General features: G+C 45.0%; 2 protein-coding genes across 3 annotated transcripts in view; both read left to right on the forward strand.

Moving 5' to 3' along the window:
• The window catches only part of NUP133 (nucleoporin 133), a 58,009-nt gene extending 41,283 nt beyond the window's left edge, over positions 1-16,726 (forward strand). The window contains exons 21-27 of one of the 2 annotated variants that reach the window (XM_049645066.1): positions 495-630; positions 4,746-4,864; positions 5,849-5,929; positions 7,199-7,263; positions 8,528-8,616; positions 11,354-11,426; positions 13,470-13,543. In XM_049645066.1, the coding sequence (XP_049501023.1) occupies positions 495-630; positions 4,746-4,864; positions 5,849-5,929; positions 7,199-7,263; positions 8,528-8,616; positions 11,354-11,391 (528 nt within the window). In that variant the 3' untranslated portion in view covers positions 11,392-11,426; positions 13,470-13,543. Of the gene's footprint in view, positions 1-494; positions 631-4,745; positions 4,865-5,848; positions 5,930-7,198; positions 7,264-8,527; positions 8,617-11,353; positions 11,427-13,469 lie in introns of both variants that reach the window. The other variant, XM_049645065.1, reaches the window with a different exon arrangement.
• A 3,380-nt stretch (positions 16,727-20,106) lies between these two features.
• On the forward strand, positions 20,107-22,982 carry ACTA1 (actin alpha 1, skeletal muscle). The gene is made up of 7 exons (XM_049645068.1): positions 20,107-20,209; positions 21,072-21,212; positions 21,330-21,654; positions 21,771-21,932; positions 22,029-22,220; positions 22,316-22,497; positions 22,581-22,982. The coding sequence occupies exons 2-7, from the start codon at positions 21,084-21,086 to the stop codon at positions 22,722-22,724; spliced, it is 1,134 nt and encodes a 377-aa protein (XP_049501025.1). The 5' UTR covers positions 20,107-20,209; positions 21,072-21,083; the 3' UTR covers positions 22,725-22,982.
• Positions 22,983-24,311: the final 1,329 nt, after the last annotated feature.

A 24,311-nucleotide genomic window follows, 5' to 3' on the forward strand; every position in this document is an offset into this window, starting at 1 on the left:
CTGACATAATTTGAATAAAGTATTCTTGTTTATTTATGATGGCATTGCTCTTATTTTTAATGTCTCAAAAAAATGTAGCCTGTTGTGTTTTGACTACTATTAGAGTAAAATAAAGCACAAAAATTGTATTAACATGTAAATAACCATTGACCTTTATTTGCAACGAGTATTAAAATGTTCAAATTATGAGTAAAAACAATACACGAATTAATTTTAAAATTTGTCCTTGACAGGTCGTTGAAGTGACTCTGTAATTGTTACAGAGCAAATGTCTTATACATGTTTCTTTTCCCAATAATTAGTGTCGCTGGTTGGTATTTTATTGTGTAATTACTCTTGGTGTATAGAACCAATTAGTTTTTAGGTTTGCTAGTACTGACTTGATCTTTCATTGATATAAATTAGGGGGGAAAACAAGTTTAGGTTGTGCATTAGCCTGTATTTCAACTTGAATCAGTACGCGGGGTCTTAGCAGTTTTCGTGTTTTGTTGTAGGCTCATGCAACACTTCTGGGTCTGGCAAACATGGAAACACATTACTTTGCAAAGAGAAAAACCCTTCTTGGCTTGAGTAAATTGGCTGCCTTGGCTTCAGACTTTTCAGAGGATGTACTGCAAGAAAAAATTGAAGGTAAAAGAAAGAATTTGAGCATCAAGCATGCTATCAGTGAACTTTTATAATGCACTCCTAGTATTGTTCAGTGGTATTCATTAGACACAGGACCCATCTCTTCTTTAAGAGGAATGCTTTCTATTCAGTGGCTTTAGACAATTACATAAGTACATATTTGGGATTCTGTTTTTTAGAGAAAGTTTGTATGTTAAATAAGAATTCCTAAAGAATAAAAGTAAATGATTTGACCCAGTGCTTTGATTACACCCTTAGTGACTCACATTCTAAGAACAGGAAGAACTGCAAAGAAATCTTTATTCAGTGGGTTTGTTGTAGATAGTAGTTTGTTAAAGCTACTGGTTTCAGAATTCAAAGCTTTTTGGTGTCATAATTGTGAGACTTTTGTTATGTTGTCAGTTAAGAAAATGTTTGGATATACTCTTATTTTTGAGAACCAAGGGGAAGAGGGAGATAGAAATCTAGGAGGAGGATGAGGAAGGGCCCTGGACTGTACTTGAATTGGAGATTTCAGATGGAATCACGATTGTTCAAAATTAAAGTATTTCTTGGGCTCTGTCCACTGAAAAGGCCTAAAAGCAGTGACACCCCAGTGGCAGGAGCATACCTAGTCCTGTATCATGGCTTCTAACTACTATTTCTCAGTAAAAGGAGATGAGGGTTATTGAGGGAATCATCCTGGGGAGTCTTATTGGGCCAGAAAGCAAGCTTAATGTAGAGATGTCAATACGACAGCCACCACTGGCCAAGTTTGGGGATAATCTAAACACCAAAAAGAATGATAGTAAAACATTTTATTTCACAGTTTAAAAACAAAAAAAAATCCATAAATCTACAGTGAGACCCACAAGGGGAGGGGTCAGTGAGAGTTTCCTTTAGGAAAAAAAAGAATACCAACTAATAAGTGTAGAATGGGACTTGGCAGATCACCACCTGCAACCATGGTGACTAATGTGTCATCCAAGGACGCTAAAGCCATTGAGTTTAGGGGTTAGGGGAAAAGGATGGCCTCATGTTTTCAGAGTATCGTGACATGGACCTGACAGGTACCATCATCAGCACTGAGACAGGCTCACCGTAAATACTTCCCAGGGTGATGTCACGTAGCAGTGTGGAATACCACCTTGTGCTATTGTCGTGTCAGAAATGTTCAACCTGAATCTAACCACAGGGAAGTGATTAGATAGATCCTGTTTTGAGGCATTTTGCAATATAATTGGCTCCGACTCCCAAATTCAGCAGCATGAAAGACAAAAAACTTAAAAAAACAACAAAACAGGAGGCTGTTTTAGATTAAAGTAACCTGAGAGCCATGACAACCAAATGTAGGGAGAGAGGCTGGCTCAGCTCCTCGATCATCCCCCAAATAACCAACCATGACGCACGTTTTGGGGACAACTGAGGGGATGTGAACATAATTAACATTAGATGATATTTCTGTATTTGTGTTAAATTTTTCAGATCTGATAATGATATTGTGATTGAATGCCCTTACGAGGTACATCCTAAAGTATTTAGAAATGTCATGATGTTTGCAGCTTTCATTTGATTTAGGAGGAAAAGCAAATAGGTAGATTGGTAAACAGGTAGATAAAGCCAAGATGGCAGAATGCTAACAGGTAACTGTAGGTATACAGGGTGCACTGTATTCTTCTTTAATAGTTTCTCTAGGGGCGCCTGGGTGGCTCAGTCGGTTGAGCGTCTGACTTCGGCTCAGGTCACGATCTCACGGTTCATGAGTTCAAGCCCCGCGTCGGGCTCTGTGCTGACAGCTCGGAGCCTGGCGCCTGCTTTGGATTCTGTCTCCCTGTCTCTCTGTCCCTCCCCTGCTCGCACGCTGTCTCTCTTTCTCTCAAAAATAAAAAAACGTTAAGAAAATTTTTAATTTTCTGTGGTGTTAGAATTTATTTTTATTTTTCTAATGTTTATTTAAAAAAAATTTTTTTTAATGCTTTATTTATTTTTGAGAGAGAGAGACAGAGTACAAGCAGGGGAGGGGGAGACACAGAATCCAAAGCAGAGCCTGACTCGGGGCTCAGACTCACAAACCACAGGATCATGACCTGAGCTGAAGTAGGCTACTTAACCAATTGAGCCACCCAGGCCCCCCTAGAATTCTTTTCTAAATCGGCTGCATGCCCAGCATGGAGCCCATTGTGGACTTGAACTCACGACCCAAAGATCAAGAGTCATACACTTAACCAACTGAGCACCCAGGTGCCCCAAGTTTGGAATTTCTCAAAGTAAAAATTGGAAGGGGATCTTAACTCTGTGATCAGGGGTGAAGGGTATACAAACATAGATACTTGTATTTGGTTGCAGGGCTTATCCACAGAGGCCAGCCTTTGAGGTATGGATTCTATTTATACTACCGTCTTTTTTTCTTCAAGGAATGGGAACAGTGGAAAGAATCTTGACAGAAATTGGACAGATCTGGTTTCATATGTTTTCTCTGGCTTACTAGCTTTGTGACCTTGGATACCTTCTGAGCCTCAGTTTCCTCAGCTATAAAATGGGTAGTTGTAAGGAGTGGAGACACTGTGTTCCTTGAAAAAAATGTCTTATACGTATTAAGTCCCCAATAAAGTGTAGGGTTAGCATTTAACTTTTATTATTAAAACTATTTTTCACTGTTTATAAAGGAGATTTTCAATCTTATTTTTAAGCACTAGTAGTGTTTATTGTTCTAGAGAAGTGTGTATATATTCTGCAAGGTTGGCTGATAGTCTGACATGGGAAGCCATATTTTACCTAGTCACCAGAGAGAGAGACCGTGTTATTCAAATCCAGATGGTTGTTTTATCTATCTATTTATTTATATTTGAGAGAGAGAGAGAGAGAGAGAGAGAGCGTGCTCGTACAAGCTGGGGAGAGGGGCAGAGGGAAAGAGCAAAAGAATCTTAAGCAGCTTTGTGGTCAGCTCAGAGCCTGACACGGGGCTCAATCCCACAAACCGTGAGATGACCTGAGCTGAAATCAAGAGTCGGATGCTTAACTGACTGAGCCACCCAAGTGTCCCTCAAATCAAGGTTTTATTTCTTGCTCCCCCCACAACCCACTCACCAGAAATCATTGGAACTGTGGTCACCATTTTACATTTGATCACTTCTTTTTTTTTTTTTTTTTTTACATTTGATCACTTCTTAACTTTTGCTTTCTTAACACAATGGGAATGTTTTTGGGTGTCAGTAATTACCTGCAGACTATCATCACAGTGTATCTAATCCTAGGGAGTAGATTTTTTTTTTTAATTTTCTGGTTATATAAATAATTCCTTACTGAAATTTGTAAATTACCGGGAAAAAAAACATAACAAACAAATAGTCTGTATAATCTCACTGCCCCAGAGAGAACTATGGTCACTGTTTCGTGTACCCTCCCAGTCTGCTTCTCTATGTATGGAAATCGCACAAAAATTATTTAATTTTTACAAAATTAGGATCACGTGGAGGGATGTCAGTATTTGAATGAGCATATTTATGTTTTGGTCATTGTACCTGGTGGTGACAACTGTGTTTATGAGAATACATAGCAGTTCTCAGTCCTTGTCTCCTGCAGTCCACATCTTCCTGGGCAAAACCGGGTAATGGGCTGCAGCCTGGATGGCTGATGTCACCTCATCCAGTAGAGCTCACCATTGCTAATTAATAGGTTTGGTGCATAATCTTCCAGGCTTTTTTTCTTGTAATAACTCATGGCGGCTTTTAAATAGATCATTTCCCTTAGTGCAAGATTCTACTAGAAACTGGTGGGAAGAAGCACCTTCTTGAGTTAACATAAAATGGGACCGGGTGGCCCCAGATTTGGGGGACTTGTGTCTTGTGAAATAGCCATCTGTTCTCCAGGCAGTAGGTGTATTTTCATAGCTCTTCTCTTCTCTCCTAACCCTGTCTGGTTACTGTGACTGTTTATATGACTTGGATCAAATCATGAATATGTTTTAACATAATCAGGAATCAAAGGCAAGCAGAATTAATAACATTTTAAGATCATCAAATAACGATGAGATTACCGTTAGAGGTGTTCCTTTTTTTTTTTTTTTTTTTTTAATTCAGATTTGTTTTATGACAGAGCAGAACTTTACTCCCCTCCCTGCCTCTCATTTTGAATTCTAGAAATGGCTGAGCAGGAGCGCTTTCTACTGCACCAGGAGACCCTGCCGGAGCAACTGCTGGCAGAGAAAGAGCTGAGTCTCAGTGCGATGCCGGTGCTGACTGCACCACAGCTCATCAGCGTACGTCTTTGCGAATCCTTGCGCCATTCCTCAGTCTCAAAACGACGTCAGTGTCTCTTGAGTCAGATGGACAGTTCCTAAGAGTAGTCCTCTTTCCGTTTCCATTTTTCCGGTAACTTTCCCCTTCCTCTAAAATAAGTTGTTAGAAGCTGCTTGAGAACAGGATGCCAGTTGGCAGGAAGCGGATCAGCCTCTGCCTCCCATAGATCTCCAGCTGTTCCTAGAGATGCTTATCCAGGTGACCAGAAGGAAGTACGTGGATTTTCTTTTCTAGCGTAGGACATATACATACCATGAGGTACAGTTCAGGCTCTTCCATAAGAAAAATAGTTTAAGGAACTAGATTTACATAGCCTGTGAGTACTGTCCTCCTGCTTTTGTCTGGAACACGACACATTCCTGAGGGCAGGAACACAGTTCCCTAGATTATGGGCTGCAGCCTCCATGAGACAGTCTCCTTGTTACGTACTGCACTTGTAGCCTTAACTCTGCTTCGCTCTTTGCCCTTCAACAGAGCATCCCAACACAAGAGTGATGTAGGATCACTTTGAAATCGCTCTAATTACGGTAACAGAAGACAATTCCAAAACTTCGGTATTTTAGTCATTATTGGTAACAGATTTCCTGTAATTGAGCCCACAACAGCCTCTCTTTATATAGCATATCGCAAAGAATATGCCCAAAAGAATACTGAAGTATGTTACATTATATTGAACCTAAGAATATGAATTTACTGACGTTTTTAAAGTATATATACCAAGTTACACAAATGAAGTACTGTTGAGTGTAGGCATGTTTTAAAAGAAAGTTGATCGTGAGGATAGATGGAATGTGATTTCCAAATGTGACAGTCTTCTTCGTATAAAATACAAATACCTGTGACTTACTTGGAAGACATAATGACTTATTTTCTCCCTAAATTTCTCTAGTCTTAGTTATATGATCACTTAAAATAATCCTCAACCTTATTTGAATTTCCCATAGCTATATATCTGTGAAGAAAACAGAAGAGCTAATGAGTATGATTTCAAGAAAGCTTTGGACTTGCTGGAATATATCGATGAGGTAAGGAAAATCACTGGAGACGATCAAAGGCAAGTATCACAATTGCATATTTGGTTTGCTGTAGAATTGAAAACGTATTAAAAAAGAAAAGGTAACCTCTTTTAGCCAATCATGACAATGTGTTAATCAAAAAAGACTCCCGGTGGGGCGCTTGGGTGGCTCAGTCTGTTAAGCGTCCGACTTCGGCTCAGGTCACGATCTCGCAGTCTGTGAGTTCGAGCCCCGCGTCAGGCTCTGTGCTGTCAGTTCGTAGCCTGGAGCTTGCTTCGGATTCTGTGTCTCCCTCTCTCTTTGCCTCTCCCCCCTCACACTCTGTCTCTCTCTATCCAAAAATGAATAAACATTAAAAAAAAAATTTTTTTTTTTTTTTTTTAATAAAAAAAAATAAAAAAGACTCTCGGGTGCCTGAGTGGCTCAGTCGGTTAAAGCGTCCGACTCTGGCTCAGGTCGTGATCTCACAGTTCATGAGTTCGAGCCCCACATCAGGCTCTGTGCTCACAGCTCAGAGCCTGGAGCCGGCTTCAATTCTGTTGCCCTCTCTCTCTGCCCCTCCCCCACTTGTTCTCTCTCTCTCAGTCTCTCTCTCTCTCTCTCTCAAAAATAAATAAATGGTTTTTTTTTTTTTTTTAATTTTAAAAAAGACTCTCTGGTTCAGCTATTCCTAACTCTTGGAATGTGTAGCTCTTTAGACAAGTCGTCAGAAGAGTCCCTTTCCTGATAATTCTCGCATGTTCCCTGGTGTCTTTTTCTGTGCACGAATAAAAAACACGGCTTTTCAGAGTCCTGAGGTATTTTTTTTTTCTTTCATTTATTAAGTCATTATTAGTTCTTCATTCTGATACGTTGCTTTATCAATATATTTTTCATAGTATTCACCCTAAGAGGAGCTGTTTCTCAGCCTTCTTTGGGGGCAAAAAAAAGATTATGATGATAATTCTGTAGGATAAGAATTGGCCTTGCAATTGAAAGTAGTTTGGTAGACTTAAAAAATGTAATGGATTGGCTTTTATGTTACCTTGTTTAAAATCTTAACCTTTTCAGGGTTCCTGATAACATCAGATTATCACAGAATAATCAGAAACTGATTCACACAGAGTTATTAATTGGCTTACTCTTCTGCGTATTAATGTCTTATAAGGAAATTTTTTTAAATTATGAATCAAAAGTAAAACAATATTTATGTAGAATTAGAAACTGATACAACTCAAATGTAAGCATGTATTTCTTAAAATCAGGACTTAATGAGAATTTTTTTGTTTCACCATAAAGGAGGAAGATGTAAATATAAATGATCTAAAACTGGAAATCCTTTGCAAAGCTCTTCAGAGAGATAAGTAAGTTCTCATAGCATGAATCTAAGGTACGGTTTTGGGAAAGGATTCTTTAGGAAGATTATGATACCATACATCAAACGGTCTTGTAGCCTAATTGTTTTATAACATATACTATGAAAATTGTAATGGTTGCATTAGTAATCTAAATTTTTCATTCAATAATTAAGGGAGAGTTTAAGGACTTAGGACCACTAGGTTAATACGTCTCTACTTTCGATTTTAAAATTTAGACTGTCAGTTTGCACAGAAATGCCTATGTTCCTGATTTTCACACAAGTTGGGCCAATTCTGCCAAACAAGCTGCTGTTGTTTTAAATAAAAAGTTTATTAGAGTATCAGTACTGTCTTGTAAGTTATTGAGACCTCTCACATTATCTCCTTCTTAAGGGGGGAGATTTCTGCTGGAAATGGTGGCAAAGAAAGGTGGTGGCTGTGAAAGACTGAGAATCAAATTGCTTCGGGGAAAAAGAATTTTAAAGAGAACGTGACTTGAGTGTTAACGTCCTTCCCTACCCACAACTTTCCTTTTTATATCGTGCTGAGAAATTACAGTAGAACTATTTTTACGAAAGCATTTCTTCCTCTGATCACTCCCAAATGGTTCACATTGTTCTGCTTGGTCTTGGAGGTCACGCTCTGAAGCATCTAGCTCTGCCACTTGATTCTCCTTCCTAATCTAAAAAAAAGTATGCCATCATTTGGCTGGAATTCTTTTCACGGCTTTATGTTTAAAAACTTTAAGGCATCGTGGGATATATCCATTGATGATACAGAGTAGTGGTTCTGTGTGTGTGTATTTCAGCGGTAGATAATCTCATCTAGATAAGACTTACATTGTATTAGACACCAGTTACCCTTTTACTTTTATGAAAAGCAGACTCTGTTACAATATACTGTAACTATTGTGCTCCGAAGATCATACTTTGGAGTCCTTACTAGATTTGTTATATATTTATAGCGTTTTTTGGGAACAGATACCTCACTGCTTGGTTTTGACATCACATAGGTATGGTTACGTTGGGCAGGTAGCTACTTGAGTGTAACATCTTGTATCTACTCTAAAGACTCTAAGTGTGTTCAACATTTAAAGCTCCCTTATTTTAATAATTTGAAACAGTATCACAAAAACTTAAGATTCTCCACCTGACCCCCCAACCCCTCCCCAGCACAACCATTAGAACAAGACTGTGGTAGCAAACAGAAGTCCTTTATTTCAGATATGTTCACGATTTCATTTTCTTCCCATTGCACTTTTGTTTTCTAGCTGGTCCAGTTCAGATGGTAAGGATGATCCAATTGAAGTATCTAAAGGCAGTATATTTGTGAAAATCTTACAGAAACTTTTAAAAGATGGTAAGTAGTTTGTTGACACTAGAAATTCTGGTATCGCTCCTCAGTTTTAGAAATCTGAGAATGGGATTTGCCAAGGTGTCAATGCGAGGGCAGTTTAAGATTAAACAGTACCGTACTCAGAATTCGATTTGTTTAAAATGAAGGAAGGGTTGGGGTGCCTGAGTGGCTCAGTCAGTTAAGCGTCCGACCTCTCCTCAGGTCATGATCTCACGGCTCATGAGTTCAAGCCCCGCGTCAGACTCTGTGCTGACGGCTCGGAGCCTGGAGCCTGCTTTGGATTCTGTGTCTCCCTCTCTCCCTGCCCCTCCCCTGCTCACGCACTCTCTCTCAAAAATACACAAATATTAAAATGAAGGGTTTTTTTCTTTCCTCTCCAATTGGGGGAGCATGTGTCAAGGTGAAGTCTCCATCCACATGGATCCTGGGGGACTCCAGTGGGCAGAGTCTCCATGCTGATTGGACAAGGAATAGATTCAAGTGTTGGTTGTGATACCAAAAATGTATATGATAAATGAGATGTAACTTTTTGTTATATAACTGACCATACTGTGCTTAAGAATAAATTACAAATGCTTTTTCAAATCCATGTTGGATGTTAATACTCTAAAATTCATTTTAGGAACAAAATAAAAAGAAACAAGAAGGGAATGTGTTCTGCACATGCTCCCGTACTAAAGCAGTGAGCAAAATTCCATTTGCTGATTGAGAGACAAATTAGGTAAAGAAGCTTTTATGGACAAAATGCTGTTCTTAGGGAGGTATATGAATTAGAGGATGCAGTTGACCCTTGAACAGTGTGTGGATGAGGGGCACTGATCCCCAGCACAGTTGAAAATCTACGTATAACATTTGACTCCCTAAAAACCTAACTGCTGATGGTCTGCTATTGACCAGAAGCCTTACCAGTAACACAGTTAACACATATTTTATATGTGTGTTATGTACTGTATTCTTATAAAGTAAGCTTAGAGAAATGAAAACGTTAAGAAAATCATAAGAAAGAGAAAATACAGTCATAGTACTGTACTGTATTAAAAAAAAAAAAAAAATTCGCAGGTAAGTGGACCCTTGCAGTTCAAACCCGTGTTGTTCAGGGATCAGCTGTATTTTTACTTTTACCATTTTTTATATTACTGGGAGCTTAATATATGGAGAATGTTAGGTAGAGATGAGCAATTTTGCACATTTTATACCTATGTGACTCGTATTATAGAATTGTATCAAAACGTATGCTACTAAATTCAGGCAATGTGCAAAATAGGCTAACTTAGTGTTCACCAATCTTTTCAAATATAAGGACACTCTCTTTTATATCAAATGGAAAAAATACACAGTGATAAAAAGTTGTAAATTCAGCAGTCCTTCTAAATGGATGGGACTTCTATCCATCATACTGACATTTACACACATTTGAAAGGTTTCTATATATACATATGCAAGATACATTATTTAATCTACGAAAACATGCCAAATCCAGTCCCTGATACATAGTAGTCACTCAATAGACATTTGTGCTTTGAATGCCTGGAAGTATTTTGCAGATTCATAGGACTCATAGCCCCAACTCCTCTGCGATAGATTGTATTCTGCAGTCCTGTGTTTTAATTCTTTTTTAACGTTTATTTATTTTTGAGAGAGACAGAGCGTGAGCAGGGGAGGGACAGAGAGAGAGGGAGACACCGAATCCGAAGCAGGCTCCTGGCTCTGAGCTGACAGCACAGAGCTTGACGCGGGGCTTGAAACCACAAACCACGAGATCATGACTTGAGCCGAAGTCAGACGCTTAACCGACTGAGACACCCAGACGCGCTTACAGTCCTCTCTTTTAAAAAATCACTGGCTTAACCAAGTGAAATGAAGGAGGACCCTTAGAAAAGTTCTATGGAATTAACCACACCAACCAGTATTCTGAGGTTAAAGAGAAGCAAACTCTCAGTGTTTGTGTTTCAGAAGGCTTTTTTTTGTTTTTTTGTTTTTTTTATAGCCCATCTGTATGGGTCTCCTAGCATTAGTTTTCAGATTTTTAGTCTCCTTTTATAAGTGATCCAAAGAAAATGTAATTCTGTGACTAGATCACTTGGAACTTGCTCAGAAATGATTTGAACTTTTCTTCATGAAAAAGGAATACTTGATTGCTCCATATTGACAGATTTAATTCATTCATTTTCAAAAATGAGCAAGTAATACAAAGGTTAATTAAGACTTTACATTGTCACAAAATAAATAAAAACTAAAAATGAAGTAAGGAAGGAATCTAGCAAAAGAACCTATTTTTTTGCTTGAAAGTATTTGAAATGCTTGAAATTCCAAAAGAGCTAAAACGCACCAAAAGGCTTTCTCTTTTCTGTATTTGGAAATGAAGAAATGATATGGCTGACTTCTATGTATGGTTGAAGAGTTGGAAACCATTTGGACCCAAATCCAATGCTGTCCATGAAATTTGTTCTTCTAAAAGTGCCACAGAGGGGCACCTGGGTGGCCGTCGGTTGAGCATCTGACGCTTGGTTTTGGCTCAGGTCATGATCTCGCAGTTCGTGGGTTCAAGCCCCACTCCGGGCTCTGCAGCTGGTAGCATGGAGCCTGCTTGGCTTCTCTCTCTCCCTCCCTCTCTCTGTCCCTCCCCCGCTCAAGCTGTCTCTTTCTCTCTCTCAAAAAAAAAAAAAGTGCCACAGAATTGAATTGTGGCTAAATAAGTGGTGCTCTTTAAAGGTGACTTTGCTGTTTTTGTTATTCTTAGATCTTACTCATAAGGACAACAGGAATGTAAAGTTGTGAAGAATTATTACATTGTGACCAAAGGACCAAAACAAGTAGAAATATTATATTATAGAAATATATATAAGTATATATAAATATATATAATACATATATATAATACATTCAGACACATTTACATACATACATACATGTACAAATTAAAGGTATATGTATTATATATAACAAGAAGCCAAAGACATTTATTTTTGGAACCTTTTTAATAATATAGTTACTATATACAATGGTAAATATTTTTAAAGACAGATCCTGAAGATAGAGAGTTATAGATAGCCTCATATTTCATAAGCTCTGACAGCCAACAATTACTTTTGCTTGTGGAAATGTATTCATCCTACAGATATATTTAACTTACCCATACAGAGCTTTTCAGTTTGTTTTTTTTTTTTCAATATATGAAATTTATTGTCAAATTGGTTTCCATACAGCACCCAGTGCTCATCCCAAAAGGTGCCCTCCTCAATACCCATCACTTCAGTTTGTTTTTATATATTATTGAAGTGCATTATCCACACAAAATAAAATGCACGTATCATTATATATGGAGTTTAAATTTTTTTCTAATTAGTCACCAGTATTTAATAGTTGAGAAGAGTTCTTACAAAAGTCTTCTTTTCTTTTCTTTTTTTAATTTTTTTTAATGTTTGTTTTTTTTGACAGAGAGAGAGAGACAGAGCATGAGCGGGGGAGGGGCAGAGAGAGAGAGGGAGACACAGAATCCGAAGCCGCCTCCAGGCTCTGAGCTGTCAGCACAGAGCCTGACGTGGGGCTCGAACTCACGAGCTGTGAGATCATGACCTGAGCCGAAGTCGGACACTCAACCGACTGAGCCACCCAGGCGCCCCACAAAAGTCTTATTTTCTTAATTCTCTTAAGAATCAAACTATTTGCCTAAACTGAACTGATCTATTTATCTGGCAACAGTAAACTGGATCTGATGAGCACTGCCCCCTTTGGATGAGGCATTGGCTCTAAGTTTACCAACGTCCCCGAGGCCACCTTCCTCATAACCACCTGCCGGAGTTTTTGGCCCCAGCTGAAACGAAAAGAAATCCACCAAATATTAGTTCTAAACAGAGGGCGTGCCCCGTAAAAATAGAAGCCAAATAAGATGTTACATTTTTTTAGAGAATTGATCTTTTAGAAACTAATGTATTTTCACAAGTTTAATACTGTTTTACAGATAAAAAGTCTTTATTGAAAGTATTTTAATTATCATAAATGATGTATAAATATTTTGAATTTAGCCTCATAACATTCATTAACCAGATTTTTATTATATTACAATTAAGTACCAAAAACGGTGCTAGGCACTTTGAGGGCCTTTGATTTTGAGACCCTTATGCTAATGTAACGGATTATAAAATACTGTCTTATGCGAAAATTTTTTTTCCAGTTTTCTTTATCAGGCGAGAAAACTGTACATGCCTTTTTGTAACTACACAGATCTTGATTTCAGCAGTTCTGTCTCATCAGTGCTCATTGGCTTTCTGGCTTTTAGAGGACTAATGAAATGGTTCTTCACCTGTCTCACTTTTAACTATAATATATATTTTGAGAGACTGTAGCTAGCTTTCATGACATTGCATTTACTGAATTATTTCCCTATACATATAATTGGATACATATTTAATATATATAACTGTCGAAATATTGGAATATGTAATTATAAGATACTTGAAATACCTGAATACATAATTGTTGGAATATATAATTGTTTGAAGTATTTGTTCTCAGGTGATTGTTAGTTAAAAACTCCCACGTTGAAGAAATAAATGACTTAAACTGTAGAGAAAAATGAAAATATTTCAGGTCTTATTAAAGACTTTAATTAGATTGGCTGTTTTGACCACTAGGGGGAAAAAAACACTCAAGCAACCTCTTCTAAGTAAAGCATGTCGTGTTGTTAGATCTGCAAGTATGTTTGACCGTGGAAGGAATTTAGAACAGAGTATTTCCCAATAGTGGAGTGACATTATATTTTAAATAGAAGCACAGATGCTGTTAGCATCAATCATCTTAATTCATTTGAGAGTTTTATCAAAGTAAAAAAGGACTTTCTGTGTTTGTGTTTATAGGCATTCAGCTCAGTGAATACCTGCCAGAGGTGAAAGACCTCCTACAGGCAGACCAGCTTGGGAGCCTCAAGTCTAATCCTTACTTTGAGTTTGTTTTGAAAGCGAACTATGAATATTATGTCCGCGGACAAGTGTAACTTCTGAAAATGGTCACTGCTGCTAACAATTTGTACAGGCTCGTCCTTAGAAAAATCGTAGACCTTAAATATCTAAAAGTTTGTACAGTTTTATAACATGAATTACTGAATTTTTTGTACTTTATTTGGAAACGGCCGTGTGACTGTAGTTTTTTGTTTTTTAGTTACAAGATCTTTTCTCCTTTTGCCATCGATTCATCACCTGTTATTTCCCTGCTGGCTACCCTTCTCATTCCATCAAGGGCTCTGGAGTTCTTGTTCTAGTTGTGGCTGTTTGTTTGCACAAAGCACTTTTAGGCCTCAGTCCCTATAACTCTGAACATGACAGGATTGCACTGATTGTCTCTGAGATTGCTGTCGCTCTGGAGACTGTGCACGGAGGAGAATTGGGAGTCTGGTATCCGTTTGGGTTAGGGCTGCTGCGAAATGTCCAGGAAGACAGATGTCAGATTTGGTGACTTGCTGTAGGACCGAAAGACAAAACAAGTGGGCATAATTCCTGTGAGTTTGAGAACTGCTTAATTCACTGGGAAAATACTATACATTTCCATGTAAACAGAGTATTAGAGTAGTGAGTAAAACACTTAAGTGGTAACCTGCCTGCAAGTTACCATATGGTAAATTTGTAGTATTAAAGTTAGTTATGGCCTTTCAGTGTGAGGATTCAAGCTGTATTTTCAAGGTGATTTACACTGAATTCCTGCTTTGCCACAGTCTGGCTAACATAGAGCATGTGTTACGCTAGAAGCCGTTATGGGTTTTCTTAACACGGCATCTGATTTACTGAAAAGTAGTGGCTCTCAGAGCTTCATTGTTCTGACTAGTGTCATTACTCAGTTTTTCTCAGCTTTAAATAAAGACTAGAGGTTGCACAGGGTGTTGCTGGCATATTCAGATTCTGGCCCAGTTGAATGCTCACTAAACAGCGCGCTCCAACAGCTGAAAAGGTCAGAAGTTAAATATGGTAAAGAGTCCGGTGCCTGGTTTCACAAAGTGCGGCCACCGTGCCTCTCTTCCCATGCCCTCTTCCCCTCTAGGCTTCAAATCCAGTCTTTGAACATGTTGGCAAGAACAGGTTAATGGAGCTCGTTACATTAATAACCAGAGGAAAGACACTAGCAGTCTTGTCTTTTTCTGTTTGCAGCTTGTGTGCTGGGACAGCATGAGGGTCCCGGTTAGGAGTATATGGAAGGGTGCGGTGCTAAGGGAAGGTCGGAAGAACTTGTCAGGTGGCAGGGAAGAGATGGTTGAACTCTTGTGTTCTAAGCCGAGGCTTTGCTTTTACATAGACATTAACGGTTCTTGCCCGTATGATCCTTTTTAGATACTCGTGTGCTCTGGGAACACAAGATGGTGCCCCCTTCACATGCTACCACAAATCTAAGTATCCCTAATGTGACAGGAAAGCCAGTCTGACGGTGACCCTGGCCCCATTGATTGCCTGATGTCAGATTACTGCTCTCACGGTGTAATGCGTAGTTGTCTTATGTTGAGGGAGGAGAAGCCTCACTCTTCTAGCTCTGTCTCTTAGCCTGGCACCAAAATGGTTGGGTTTTTTAAAATTAATAAAATTAAGGTCGAAGGTTTTAAGTAACTTTTCTAAATTTTAAAAAGTTGTTTCACAGTGTAGTCTTTATCAAAGAATTACTGATTTTTGTATAAATTGAGTAATAAAGGCACATTATAAAGGTGAGCATGTTTTCTAAGGAAAGAGAACATTACTGCCTTGGGAAGGGGTTTTTTTCACTCCTGTCTTTGCTCTTCTGAAAGTCACAGTTTGCAGCCTCAATTACATGAAGCAACGCAGTTTTTGATAGCAGCCAGCTTCGTGCTCTGGTATGTTTCGTTTTAAGACTTTGTGAATGTATCAAGGGTGAAGGTAGAACCTGAGATACACGTAAGGGACTTGCTGAAACCCTTAGCGAAGTAAAAGGCTACAGACACCCTCTGTCACAGGGATTTTGTTTTTGAAGAAGCCCTCGAAATCGGATTCTTTCTTTGACTTTGGGGTCCGAATCAAAATGCTGAAGTCTGTCACCCCCCAAGCGCACGAGGCCCGCGCGAAGGGCACACGGCACATTTCCCCTTCGAGGTGGATCGCTCTCTCTAGTAGCGGGAACAGACGGAAAGCCACGTCACAATGTCGTCAGGCTCCCCCTTGATCTCTTGTGATCCATCACACTTGTAAATCTTGAGGCTGATAACTACAGAAAAAGGTAGTCCCACCTTTTTATCCCTGGACCTTTTATTGGAGAATGCCTGAAGAGAAAGTAGTTTTACGTACTCCTATGTAAAATCCACTCATTAAATACAAAAATGCAATTTTAAAAAATAATTTTGTGTAATTCTAAAATTATGAAAAGCTGTAGAAAATGTAAAACCTATTTTTTTTTTAAAGTATGTGGAAGAACATAAACCCCCGTAATACCACCAGCCAGAAATCATTTCAGTTACCAGCTTAGAATGCATTTTAGAGGCACCTGGCTGGCTCTGTTGGAAGAGCGTGCATCTCTGGATCTCGGCGTCATGAGTTCGAGCTCCATGTTGGGTGTAGAGATTACTTAAATAAACTTAAAAAAAAAAAAAAAAAAAAAAAGAAATGTATCTTAGACTATGTGGGACTGTCCATACTTTATAACCCAATGTATATTATGAGCATCTCCATATATCCTTAATCCAATGTTTCCCAACCTTTTTCCCATTGGCATCCCTAAGGGATCTTTTTAGACACTTTTGCCCTAATCACTCCACCCCCATCCCTCCATGAAAATTTAATACTGCAGATAGATAGATAGATAGATAGATAGACAGACATACACACACACACATAATGTACTATGCCTTTGGAGGCCACAAATCATTGTAATATCTAAGTTTTTTTCACCCCCCCCCCCCAAGAAACAGTTTCCCCCCTTTGAGAATGCATGATTTTTCAAGATACAATTTTCTAATGAGTGCCTGACGCTTTACCACATGGCTATGCCATGGTTTATTTAACAGTTCTCCCTTCTTAATGATCTTAACATTTGAGTTCATGGTTTGGGTTTGGGTTGGGTTTTGTTTTTTGGGGGTTTTTTTTTTGCCATTTTAAATAATAGAATAAATCTTTCTACAAAAATCTTTGTGCGCTCCAAGTTCCTTTAAAATTACATGACTTTTTCTGTTCAGTTTGTGATGATGCTTATACACGTTTAGTGAACAGTTATAATCATTTTGAATGTCCTTTGCTCACCTACCCACCTCACCACCCCCCCCCCACCTCCTCCAGACACTCAGAAGAAAGATATTGTACTATTTATGGAGCACTTCTGTCCCAGGCACTTCTGTCCAAGTCAGTCTTAAGGAGTAGGTAGTACCCTCAGTTGAGAATACAGAGTCTTTCTTGAAATGACCTGCCCAAGGCCACAGAGCCATTCAGAAGGGGTGAGGGGCATACCCAGAAATGCCAAGTGCAGATTTTTCACCAGGTTCTTATGCCAGATATTAGGAGGTAGTGGGGGCAGAACGAGAGGTGACGGAAGCCGTCACTTCCAGGGCAGAAGCCGTGACTTCATTTCTGGATGTCCTTGGCTCCTGTTGGAAAAGATCCCTTGAGGATCTTTTACATTTCCAGAAGGAAACCAAGTTTTGGGGAGGATTGAAGGAAGGGAGAAAGGTGCTCCTGGTGGGAGGGGGAGTCGCCCAAGCCCCAGCTGTGGGACCCCGGGGGCCCTGTGGTCTGACTCACTGAGCCTTATTCTGAGTTTTAACTGAGTTTTAACATTGAATGGCATGACTAGTACGGGTCTTATTTCCCTCAGAATAGTTACAAGCATCCAAGGGAACCATGTGAAAGCACGTAAAGCGTTCTATGAATTCGTATTTGAATCAGGAAATAACAATGGGAGGCTGAGACGCAGCAAGGTGGCTCACAGATGAGTGAGGAACTGAGGGGACAGGGCTCTGGAGAAGACAGCTGAGCGGCAGCCCAAGGCCCCGTCAGAGTGTCAAGAGCCGGGGAAAACTTAGAAGCCGACGCTCTCTGTCAAGCATTCCCTCCGTGGCTGAGCTTTACTTGGCGATAGTTCTCAAAAGGCTACGCGGGCAGCCACCCGCTTACTAGGCGAGAGCAGAGCACTGCTGTGTTCCCCAAAACCGTACATGTATGGAGGTGGCCTTTCCACTCACCCGTTAGGTCTATTCCCTAGGCCAATGAGAACTCAACAAGACCAGGATGGGATTGGGTGGCCCCGTGGTGACCCGTCAAGAGACCATTTAAACAGCCCCAACCGTGGACGGAGAGCAGATGTCCGGCCCTGTGTTCTCGGGCCCCAGCTCCCGAGGTTTCCTTCCCTTGGGTTTTCTTTATAGCTTTTCACGTGTCTTTGACACCGATAGACTCCGGGCTCAGAAAAGCTTGCTGTAGGAGAGAGAGGAAGCACACTGAGCAAGAGGTTTGGAAGATACTGGCAGCCCAGTTCCCCTTTTTAAAAAGGCAACAAATTCTTAGGTATCCTTGCTACTTTCAGGCCAGAATTTAAGCTTTACCCCTCAAAATTGTGCATACAGTGCATTTGCAGGTTTTTTTTGGATATTTGTTTTTTTTTTTTTTTGGGGGGGGGGGCGTCTTTTTGTTTGTTTCCTTCCTAGCATCTTCACTACCCACTGACAGCAGGACAGAAGGTATTAAAAAGGACACGTAGCTCTGTCTGTTACTCACTCGTTCTCTGCAACAACTGAAAAAGCCACATGTGAAAGAAACTACAGCAGCTTTTAGCTGACTCTTCATACTCCCGACATAGGCCCCCTGCTAAACAAACTTCATTTTTTAATGGACTTTGATGGTTTAGGAAGAGCTGCCATGATGTGGGCTACTGGGGAGGGTTACATGTGCCTTTATATCCGTCCTCCGGGGAATCCACACCTGTCCCCCTTGCCCAGCTCCACGACCAAATGCGAACTGCAACTATTTTGGGAACACTTAAGCACATCAGAAAAATGAATGGTTCCATTCGCGCTGGCACCACAGCACCGATGTACCCGCTCCAAGCATGTCACTGAGTTCATCACAGAAAACGGTCTCTCCTTCTGCCTTCGATGGCAGGGTTAGGACTGCGCTTGTTCCCCAACCCCCACCCCCACCCCCACCCCTGCCGAAAATGCGAGTCCGGCACCGACTGGATAACCTCTTCTGACCCTCGCTCCACCTTACCATAAGTAGATCCAAATCCTTCTAGAAAATCTGAAAGGCATATCCCCATGTATCAGTGGTATAAATAGAACCGCTTCAGCAGGCTCTGGTAGAGGGTGAGTTGCTCCAAGGTGGACTGGGAAGCGGCCTGGCCTTGGCAAGGCTGCACCCTCTAAATAGAAAGATGAGTTTGTTCAGCCTTTGCAGAAGGAAAAATTGCTACCCATCCTAGAGTGCAATGTCCTTGTCCTCTTTACTGGGAGGAAGGTCGAGCAAGGTCTCATTTAGTAAGGGCGCTTCGCCCATTCCACCACCGGGTGGGGAGTTGTGACCCCTGCCTTTCAGCCCCAGGACAGGGACACTCTTAGTCCCACCAGGGAGGTGGGGGTTTGGGGGCTCAGCCCAGCCCACCCAACCTGGGGCAGGTTCAGTCCGGGAGGAAGAGAACACCCACCACCAGCACCACCAAATTCACTCCCTTCACGAACACCCGAGTGCGCTGCGTGTCACTGAGAGGAACAGCTCCGGCTGCCCTGGCGTTGTGCCTGGCGCGGCCAGGGCCGCCGCCCGGGCCTGTCCCCGGGAGCCCTCCTCCTCCTCCTCCTCCCTGCCTCTCTGCCCTCTCCTCCCGCCGCCAGCTGTCTGGCCCGCGACAGCTGCGCGCCCTCCCGCCGCCGGTGGCCCTCTCCGCGGTGGGGGCGGGTCAGCCCTCCGAATCGGGGAGCTCAGGGGTGGGAAGGGAGAGGCGAAGTTCACCGGGGAGCGGGGGTCGCCTTCCTTCCCTTCCTGGGACGCCTTCCTTCCCTTCCTCTGACCGCTTCTCCCATCCTCTCTTGTCCCACCAGTGGGACACGGCTCCCTCCTCCCTGTAGCCTCACTTGGGGCTCTGAGGGTCTGAGTAAACCCAAAGAAGGGATGAAATGTGGGAGGCACCCTCCGGAGCGCCCTGTGCGAGCAGAGCGGACAGGGTGGGGAGGCCTTGCGGACAGGTGCAGCTCCGGGAGCGCAGGCGCACACGCGCACCCACTGGCGCTCGCGGTGACCCTCGCCCCACCCCATCCCCTCGGGCGGGCAACTGGGCCGGGTCGGGAGGGGCCGACCGGCCGGGGAGACACTCCATATACGGCCCGGCCCGCGTTACCTGGGCTCGGGCCAGGCCGCTCCTTCTTTGGTCAGCGCAGGGGACCCGGGCGGGGACCCAGGCCGCGAGCCGGCTGGGGGACGGGGCTCCAGTGCCCAACACCCAAATATGGCTCGAGAAGGGGAGCGACATTCCTGCGGGGCGGCGCGGGGGGGAGCGCCCGCGGGCTATATAAAACCTGAGCGCGAGGACCAGCGGCCACCGCAGCGGACAGCGCCGAGAGAAGCCTCGCTTCCCTCCCGCGGCGACCAGGGCCCGAGCCGGAGAGCAGCAGGTGTAGCCACCCGCCCAGGTAGGGCGGGAGTGGGGGAGGGGGCCGGGGACAGGAGAACAATAGGACAGGGGGACAAGGTGACAGGGGACCACCGAGGGAAGCCTGGAGAACTCCGGGGTAGAACCCAACCGACTCACCCGATCAGCCCCAAGGCCTGCTTTCTGCCCGCCCACCCCGTGGCTGGGTCCTCAGAGCCACACGCGCTTTATAGAGGAGGGCCGAGGCCATCAGCTTTGGGAAACATCTCCAAATTTATCCCCAGCCCCTTTGGGCTCCTTTACCTGGCGTTCCGTATGTGCCGGGTGGATTAGAGGTTTTGCTTTAGTCGTCCCAAGGGCAATGCCTTCCCGAGGAAGGCCGGAGCCCGAGAGCAGCAAGGGCCGCAATTCTCTGGGGTCGCCATCAGGCGAAACGGTGCCTCTGTTCTGAGGTTGGAATGTCGTGGGGGTCCGGAATGGGCCACCCCTCTCTGCACGGAGCACCAAAGCCCTTCCCACGGGCATCTCCTTCGGCCCCCACGCTCGCCCGGCGAGCAGGTATCGCCCGCCTCGACCGCCCAGACGAGGCCGCCGAGGCGCCGAGGCCTGGGGCGCCAGCGCCCGGCTCCTGCGTCAGGTAGCCTGCAGCGAAGGCAGAGGTGTCCGGGCGGACACTGTGCCGGGGATCCCGGGGTGGAGAAATTCTCCGAGATTCTCCGCAGCGCGGCCCTGAGCCCGGGGAGTGAAGCCCGCCAGGATGCCCTTGGCCGTTCCCCTGGCCGGCGGCGCGCGGCTCGGGGCTGGGGACGTCCGTCGGTCCCCGGGAAGGGAGGGCGCTCGGGCCGTCGGGGACTCCTGCGCCGTCGCGTCGTGCGTCTCCACGGCCTTCTTGTCCTTTACAGAAACCAGACACCATGTGTGACGAAGACGAGACCACCGCCCTCGTGTGCGACAATGGCTCCGGCCTGGTGAAAGCCGGCTTCGCCGGCGACGACGCCCCTAGGGCCGTGTTCCCTTCCATCGTGGGCCGCCCTCGCCACCAGGTCAGGCTGCCCGTCCGCGGAGGGAGCCGGGCGGGGGTCCTCCCCCAACCCCCCCGCGTAGGCCAGCCGCGGTCGCGGGAGTCGCCGTAACGTGGGCGTGGTGTCCCCGCTCCGCAGGGCGTCATGGTAGGTATGGGTCAGAAAGATTCCTACGTGGGCGACGAGGCGCAGAGCAAGAGAGGCATCCTGACCCTGAAGTACCCCATTGAGCACGGCATCATCACCAACTGGGACGACATGGAGAAGATCTGGCACCACACCTTCTACAACGAGCTCCGCGTGGCCCCCGAGGAGCACCCCACCCTGCTCACCGAGGCCCCCCTCAACCCCAAGGCCAACCGCGAGAAGATGACCCAGATCATGTTTGAGACCTTCAACGTGCCCGCCATGTACGTGGCCATCCAGGCCGTGCTGTCCCTCTACGCCTCCGGCCGTACCACCGGTGAGTGCGCGCGGGGCCGCCCCGCTCCCCCGCTCCCGCCCGCCGCGCGCGCCCGCGCCCGGCCTCGGGGGCGCGCGCTCACCCCCGCCGTGTGCCCCGCCCCGCCCCCCGCGCAGGCATCGTGCTCGACTCCGGCGACGGCGTCACCCACAACGTGCCCATCTATGAGGGCTACGCCCTGCCGCACGCCATCATGCGCCTGGACTTGGCCGGCCGCGACCTCACCGACTACCTGATGAAGATCCTCACTGAGCGCGGCTACTCCTTCGTGACCACAGGTGCGCGGCGCTCCGGGCTCCCCGGGCGGGCGGGGTGGCGCGCGGGCCCCGGGGCCCTGCGCTGAGGGCGCCTCTCCTGCCCCTGCCCCCCCACAGCTGAGCGCGAGATCGTGCGCGACATCAAGGAGAAGCTGTGCTACGTGGCCCTGGACTTCGAGAACGAGATGGCGACGGCCGCCTCCTCCTCCTCCCTGGAGAAGAGCTACGAGCTGCCCGACGGACAGGTCATCACCATCGGTAACGAGCGCTTCCGTTGCCCGGAGACGCTCTTCCAGCCCTCCTTCATCGGTGAGTCCCGCTCGCCGGCCTCCCCGGGAGCCCCGGGGCCCCGCCCGGTCCCCGGCTCGCACCCGCCGGCTCACGCTCCTCCCTGCGGCCCCCAGGCATGGAGTCGGCGGGCATCCACGAGACCACCTACAACAGCATCATGAAGTGCGACATCGACATCAGGAAGGACCTGTACGCCAACAACGTCATGTCGGGGGGCACCACCATGTACCCGGGTATCGCTGACCGCATGCAGAAGGAGATCACGGCGCTGGCCCCCAGCACCATGAAGATCAAGGTTGGCGGCGGCCCGCGCCCCCTGCCCGCGGGTGGGCCCCGGGGTGCGGCCCTCGCCGGCCTGACGCGCTCCCTGTCTTACAGATCATCGCCCCGCCTGAGCGCAAGTACTCGGTGTGGATCGGCGGCTCCATCCTGGCCTCGCTGTCCACCTTCCAGCAGATGTGGATCACCAAGCAGGAGTACGACGAGGCTGGCCCCTCCATCGTCCACCGCAAATGCTTCTAGACCCCATTCCACCAACAGCGTGCGAATTCTCCTCAGGACGACAAATCTGCTCAGGTTGCAGGTGGCTGACCTCGAGTCACCGCGCAGCAACTCCGTCTCTAACAACTTGAGTTGCCGCAGCCGCAATCCGACACAATGTTTATAACGTGTACATACATTAACTTATTTACCTCATTTTGTTATTTTTAAAACAAAGCCCTGTGGAAGGAAATGGAAAACTTGAAGCATTAAACTCAGCCATTCTGTCTGTTGCGTAAAGTTGTTCCTTGTGTTTATTTGCCGGGGCGGGGGGAGTCGCAGGGGGCAAGGGAGGAAGAGGGACCCCCACCTTCCTGCGTGACTTTTCACAATACTCGGAATGAGCGCGCTCCTTGCGACGCCTTAGTTAAGTCTTCCCTTGCTCGCGGTCTCCCCCTCTGGATCAGATCCGTTCCCAAACACTGGCAGGCCCGCCCCTCTGGTAGGTGGCGAGGCCATCTCTCCCACCGCGGGCTCTGGGGTGGCCGCCGGCGGGCGGGTGGCTCTGGCCAGCGGCCGGCGGCGGGCGCTGTCCACGGTGCTGGCGCCGGGAGCCGCCCCTCAGAGCGCATTTCCGTCCCACCTTAAGGGATCGGCCTTCCCTACTGCATCTGGAGATCTAACTGAAAAAGTGGTGCGCTGCATTTAATGAACCAGCTTTCATCTGCAAGGGAAGGCGGTCACTTCTCTTCCCGACTGGGAAGTCCTTTGCTTGGTGCCAAGGCGACGGAAGTGCCTCTTCCAGGGTGGGGGCTGGGGAGGAGCGCCGCCCAGAGGTGGGAGGAAGGTAAGGGACACATGCGCTTTCCAGAAAGGGCGGCGCGTGCAGGGCTGGGCCGGGCACGGAGGGCAGCCCAGCAAGGAGGGGTCTGCGGCGAGTGGAGCTGAGACTGGCACTGGCACTGGTGCCAGTGGAGCGGGAGTAGTGAAGAGGAGTAAACAAGGAAGAAGGAAGACGACCGCCCTCCTTCCCAGCACTCGCAATGTTCCAAAAGGCACGAAATATACTAACAGAGTAGGAATTTCTATGGGACAGCACAGCCGTCTTCTTTAAAACAAAAACAGAACTACCTTAATGGCTTCTAGTCAAGATTACCAAGGACGGTGGTACCTAAATAAAATCGATTTTGACTCAAGGCAGGTAATAAACTCTTTTGGAGATAGGCTTATAAGTAGAATTAACAATATGCAATGTTATATGCCACATAGCCATGTGTTTATTCATTCTCTCCTTTCCTTTTTGAAAAGGTTCTGAAATCCTTGAGGCCTCGAAGGTGGGAATGACTGCCAAATGCAGAGATCAAGAAAATCAATAATTCGGTAGAATTTAAAATGTTAATAAAACAAGCATATGATACTATGTGTTATTGCCCACCAAGGGTGGATAGATGTTTAAAATGGGCTACATCCTAGTCTCTCAGAGGAATCTAGGTTTTACTGATAACAGTAAATATACATAGGCATATATGATCAAACAAAACACACACACAGCCCGCATAATCATGTAGCCGGCAGCCTGGAAAAAATGTCAGAATTACAAGAGTTAGCTAATTGTCATGTTGTTGGTTT

The sequence above is a fragment of the Panthera uncia genome, chromosome D2 (genome assembly GCF_023721935.1).
Source record: "Panthera uncia isolate 11264 chromosome D2, Puncia_PCG_1.0, whole genome shotgun sequence".
NCBI classification, from domain to species: Eukaryota; Metazoa; Chordata; class Mammalia; order Carnivora; family Felidae; genus Panthera; species Panthera uncia.

Coding starts and splice junctions, on each gene's coding strand:
- ACTA1 (XM_049645068.1), top strand. CDS start 21,084: ATGTGTGACGAAGACGAGACCACCGCCCTCGTGTGCGACAATGGCTCC. Junction 21,933..22,028: donor CTACTCCTTCGTGACCACAG/GTGCGCGGCGCT, acceptor GCCCCCCCACAG/CTGAGCGCGAGATCGTGCGC. Junction 22,221..22,315: donor CTTCCAGCCCTCCTTCATCG/GTGAGTCCCGCT, acceptor TGCGGCCCCCAG/GCATGGAGTCGGCGGGCATC.